Source organism: Pygoscelis adeliae, unplaced genomic scaffold (genome assembly GCF_000699105.1).
Source record: "Pygoscelis adeliae isolate BGI_AS28 unplaced genomic scaffold, ASM69910v1 Scaffold166, whole genome shotgun sequence".
In the NCBI taxonomy this organism is placed as follows: Eukaryota; Metazoa; Chordata; class Aves; order Sphenisciformes; family Spheniscidae; genus Pygoscelis; species Pygoscelis adeliae.
The window spans coordinates 6,974,030-6,979,570 of record NW_008825156.1 but is presented as its reverse complement, the minus strand read 5'-3'; the positions used below and the strand labels follow the sequence as shown (position 1 = coordinate 6,979,570).

At 39.4% G+C, this 5,541-nt stretch overlaps 1 protein-coding gene across 1 annotated transcript in view; it reads left to right on the top strand.

The window, feature by feature from the left end:
• Positions 1 to 5,541, top strand: part of EIF4G2 (eukaryotic translation initiation factor 4 gamma, 2) — a 14,894-nt gene that overhangs the window by 4,102 nt on the left and 5,251 nt on the right. The window contains exons 6-17 of the mRNA XM_009328624.1: positions 562 to 693; positions 786 to 852; positions 936 to 1,087; positions 1,527 to 1,637; positions 2,242 to 2,325; positions 2,408 to 2,506; positions 2,749 to 2,890; positions 2,975 to 3,135; positions 3,564 to 3,677; positions 4,448 to 4,573; positions 4,821 to 4,925; positions 5,012 to 5,232. Coding sequence (XP_009326899.1) covers positions 562 to 693; positions 786 to 852; positions 936 to 1,087; positions 1,527 to 1,637; positions 2,242 to 2,325; positions 2,408 to 2,506; positions 2,749 to 2,890; positions 2,975 to 3,135; positions 3,564 to 3,677; positions 4,448 to 4,573; positions 4,821 to 4,925; positions 5,012 to 5,232 — 1,514 coding nt within the window. The remainder of the gene's footprint in view (positions 1 to 561; positions 694 to 785; positions 853 to 935; positions 1,088 to 1,526; positions 1,638 to 2,241; positions 2,326 to 2,407; positions 2,507 to 2,748; positions 2,891 to 2,974; positions 3,136 to 3,563; positions 3,678 to 4,447; positions 4,574 to 4,820; positions 4,926 to 5,011; positions 5,233 to 5,541) is intronic.

Here is a 5,541-nt window from a genome sequence, read left to right as displayed (position 1 = left end):
CTGCTTTGTGTAAAAAGGATATACTGGGGAGGAAGTAGACTTAATGCTCTAACTTTCTGGTTTAGAAGTCTCGAGAATCACTAAATGCAATAGGGGATTTTTTGTTTGTTTTTTTAATAATACAAGATGCTAGTTAGCAGTCTTAATTCCCTGCCCCCCCCCCCTTTCCTCTTCCTGTTCTCCTGATGGACAAGCCTAATGGTCTTGGAAAAGCTGCCGCAGGTGACTTCTTGGTGGTACACTGATTTAACTGTCATGTCACTTTGTGTAATCTGAGATCAGATTGGTGATATTAACGTCAATGTTCTGATGATAAACTTCAAATTTGTCCCATTTGTTGGCTAAGGATTATAGAAACTCTCTGATAGCATAGTTTTTTCCTTTGCTTCAGCATTAAGACTAGTGTTAAAAAATCCATTCTTCCTGTATGTTTGAAATAGCAAAAAATATTTTTATGTCCTAGATTACATAGAGTGGTAATGTTCCATTGTGTGTCTTGCAACTCACTTTCCTAATGACGTTTGCATCCTACTACATGCTACCTTACTCAAATTTATTTAGATCGTAGACAAAGCCCTTGAAGAGCCCAAGTATAGCTCACTGTATGCTCAACTATGTCTGCGACTGGCAGAAGATGCACCCAACTTTGATGGCCCATCAGCAGAGAGTCATCCAGGACAGAAGCAAAGCACAGTGAGTATCTCTCTGTCTGGAATGATAAATTTTACTAGTATGTATAGTTGCACTGATTAGCTTAATTGTTTTCTTTGTTCTCTTTTTCTTAGACATTCAGACGCCTCCTAATATCTAAACTTCAAGATGAATTTGAAAACCGAACCAGAAATGTTGATAGTAAGCTTTAAAACCACTTTAATACAGAATTTATTTATCTTCTCTTTTCACAGCCATGTTAAACAGGCTTCTTTGTTTTCCAGTCTATGATAAGCATGATGGTCCCCTCCTCCCTGAGGAGGAGGAACAGAGAGCCATTGCCAAGATCAAGATGCTGGGGAACATCAAATTCATTGGAGAACTTGGCAAGCTTGATCTTATTCATGAATCTATCCTTCATAAGTGCATCAAAACAGTGAGTATTCAGATTGGGTGGGGGCTAAGAGCAAAACAGGACTTCTGAACTAAAAAATGTAAATGTTTATGCTGCTTTGGGAATCTTGGAGCATAAAATACCACAAAAATGTTTCCTGTCAATTATCTACCCCACACTGTTTGAAGTAACAGTCTTTCGGTGTGATTAAAAAGTAAAATTGGCTTTGTTCAAAGCTGTGGGAATTGTCTGCAAGTGAAGATCTAGTTTGGCCTAGACGGAAGTACCACAGGTACTGCAAAGTACATACTTACGAGTAATAAGTACTTCAATTAGCAATTCTTAAAAACTAACTTTGAAGTCCATTTGTTTTCAGAACAAGATGAAAGGTTTCTGCATGTCCCTGTGTACAAAGTTGTCACTTACTATAAATTGTCATTTATAATACGTTGAAATGCCTAATTCCCCTTTAATACTTCAGCTTTTGGAAAAGAAGAAGAGAGTCCAACTCAAAGACATGGGGGAGGATTTGGAGTGCCTCTGTCAGATAATGAGGACAGTGGGACCTAGATTAGACCATGCAAAAGCCAAGGTATGTGCATAGCCACTGCAGTCATTAAACTAGTTAAATTCTATGGCTAAGACTTTAATTGCCTGAACCTTCTGTATTCAATGTTCTATTCATAAGTATAAAACTGAAGTCTGACTTTCAGAGAGCAAGAGTGCCAACTATTGTTCCTGCATCAAATCTCTTGATAGCAAAAGGAGCCAATCCTTGAAATGGTTTTAAATGTCTTTCCAGAACACAGTTAGGGTCATTAGGAAGTCATAAAAGCAAGAATGTTGTTTCTCTAAATGCTGCTTGAAAAGATACGGTGAGGAACTCTATTCTGAACACAACTAGGTGACATGACAGATGTATTTTGGACCTTGACTTGCAAGTTCAGAATGTAAACTTGAAATGGTGTTACAGTAATGAGAATTTTGGCAGGTTTTCATCTTTGACTCAGATGAGATGTCTTGATTCATTAGCTTTTCTTAAGCTCTACTGCTGTCAAGGAGATTGAGGTGGCAGGGAAGGGCAGTCTGTTCTATTATTTGATCTTAGATGACTTGAATGTGGTCCCATTTCCTGAAAATACTCAAAACAGTGATAGAATTAGCCCTCACTTGTAACATCACTTTTGTTCCCCCAGTCCTTAATGGATCAGTACTTTGCCCGTATGCGCTCCTTGATGTCAAGTAAGGAATTGCCAGCAAGGATTCGTTTCCTGCTGCAGGTATGATGATAAAATGGCTTATTGCTTCCTTCTCTCACAAAGTTGTCTCGAATCCTCTCCTAATAATTCATTATGTTCCAAGGATACTGTGGAGTTGAGAGAACACAACTGGGTTCCTCGCAAAGCTTTTCTTGACAATGGACCAAAGACTATCAATCAAATCCGTCAAGATGCAGTAAAAGTAAGTGTTGAATGTAAAGTCCTGTGCTTGGCTTTTTGCTTAAGTGTTAAGGTGAACCCTTACGCTCTCTACTCCATGTCACAAAACTTACGCTGTGCACTTATGAGTAGTTCTCACAGCAGTGTGACAGTAAGGGGTTAAGGGTTAAAATCAGATGGACTTTTATAGTTCAGGGCTAAAAAATTGACTTTCTCAGGGACTACTACTCCAAACTGACCAAAGTTATAATTCCTGTTTTGAAGGATCTGGGAGTTTTTATTCCTGCTCCTATGTCTCAAGGGATGAGAAGCGACTTCTTTCTGGAGGGACCCTTTATGCCACCCAGGATGAAACTTGACAGGGACCCGCTCGGAGGGCTTGCTGATATGTTTGGACAAATGCCAGGTACACTGAAACTGTAAGGCTGATGTGATGACTCTGGCTGTTGAACAAGACCTAAAATTGTCTTTTGTCTCCTTAATAATACAGGTAGTGGAATTGGTACTGGTCCAGGGGTTATTCAGGATAGATTTTCACCCACCATGGGACGCCATCGTTCAAACCAGCTTTTCAATGGCCATGGGGGTCACCTCATGCCTTCTGCTCAATCCCAGTTTGGAGAACTAGGCAAATCTTTTCTGAAAAGTCAGGTAAGGAAGATGTTGTTCACAGGGTGACTTCAGCATGTTTAGAAGCTCTTCTACAGATGCGTATGTTATGGATTATAGTCTGCTTATGTTGAACACTTCCTCAGACTTGATTCTGATAAGAACTGATGCTCAGCTGATACAAAAATTCTAAACCACTTTTAAATTGTGCAAGTGATGCAAGGAATACACTTCTTTTTACTGCAAGAAAAGGTGCATGTGGCTTTGGTGGGTCAGAATGGTGTGTTTTATTTAAAAGATAGCCCTGTTTTTAGGGATAGGTGCTACTCTCCCACCACCCCTGCTCCTTCTTTCTCCCTTCCTGGCAAATAGAATCTTTGTTCCTCTGGTCCCTCTGGTACTACTTACCATATGATGTACGCCACTCCATCATCTGCACTTCTTTCTCTATATCTCCCTTTCTGAAATAGGGGCAAAGCCAGCTCTACCATAACCAGAATCAGGGACTCTTATCCCAGCAACAAGGACAGTCGAAGGATATGCCACCTCGATTTTCTAAGAAAGGACAGCTTAATGCAGATGAGGTACATTACATGCCTACATTACTTAAAGCCTATTCTAAATATTGCCCAATGATTATAGCAAGACGCGTTATTATGAGGACTAATGCTGGAACTCTTTCTCCTTCTCCTCCTTCTTTGTCCCTTCCTCTTTCACCTTACCCCTCACTTTCCTTAGGGTATCCAGCGTCCTGTGAGCAAGACTGAGATATGAGGGCAATTTCTTGGGGTGTCCCTTCCTTCCCCCTGACCTCCCCAAGAACACTACTCTGACATCAGTTCCCATGCATCATATTGATAATACATTTAATTAAAACTTGAGAAAATCCTGAACTTTAGAAACCCTGAAGTGCTGGACCAGGCTAAATTTTTTTAGAACTGGCTAATAGGCAAAATGTTAAATGCAAAGTAGATTGCATTATTTCAAGTGTTAACCAGACTTGTATCCTGATTTCTGAGCAATTAGTAGAGTTTTATCTTGGCTGTAAAACACATCAGCAAACATGCTATAAGTATCTTCTTGGGTCTCTAACATACTGCATCTAAAAGGAGCAATTCCAGATCTTGATACCAATGGAACTAAATACCAGTAACTTGCAGCAAGTTGTGATTCATTGAGTCGTGCTTTTGGGGGAATTTCAGTACACATGTGGCTTAATCTGTATTTCAGTGTTAACATTGTAGAAATGAAAAGTCATGCTTCAGTGGGATCAGTTGGTGTGAGTCCATGGCTGTGTATTCTTGGTCAGAATACTTGAAACAGTTTGAGTTTTTTCTGACTTAACTGTTTACAGATTAGCCTGAGACCTGCTCAGTCTTTTCTAATGAACAAAAACCAAGTGCCAAAGCTTCAGCCCCAGATAACTATGATTCCTCCCAGTGCTCAACCACCACGCACTCAGACACCACCTTTGGGACAGGTAAATATAAAAATTACTGTATATTGTTGGCTATACTTAATTTCTTCATGCATGTAAAAGACCAGTTTCTAGTGTGGAAAGGGAGAGAGAAGTCTTTAATTGCACAGAGCAGGTTATACAAAAAGAATGTCTGAAAACCTAATTTGACTTTACTTTGCCTTTGTATATATTTAGTGTTCTTAAACTTGATATAAATGTAGGTAGACGTGTACTGCAAAGAAACAAATTCTGGTCCTATCTTTTTCAGCCTCCTCAACTTGGTCTTAAAACAAATCCACCGCTTATACAAGAAAAGCCTGCAAAGACCACCAAGAAACCACCTCCTTCTAAAGAAGAGCTACTTAAACAAACTGTAAGTTAAGTATGTAATAGTGCTTCTTGAAGCCTTGTACATGCTCCTTAAAAATGAATGTTTAACTATACTTTTTTTTTCTCTAGGAAGCTGTTGTGACTGAGTATCTGAACAATGGAAATGCTAATGATGCTGTCAATACTGTGAGAGAAATGAGAGCTCCAAAACACTTCATTCCTGAGATGTTGAGCAAAGTAATCATTCAGTCCCTAGATAGATCAGATGAAGACAAAGAGAAAGCAAGTACTTTGATCAGCTTGCTCAAGCAGGAGGGAATAGCCACAAGTGACAACTTTATGCAGGTACTGCAGTCTAATAGGCTCACAGTCCTTGTTGCTTGGCTGTTCATGATGTTTAGCTTGCGTAAAGGCAGTGTGCAAATTTTTCTAAGTCCTCTTGATCTGAGGAGGTAAAACTAATGTATAAACCTGTGAGGGACGTAAGTGATGAATGGAAGAAATGTAGGTAGAAGACTTCAGGAACTGGAAATGGGGAACCTCTTGGCAAGTGATTTAATGCAGAAAAGAAACATGAGGCTCCTATGTAGTAAGAGTATTACTGTGCACAAGAACAAAATTGCTTCAGAATTTAAACTTGTGTGTTTACTGTTTCTTAG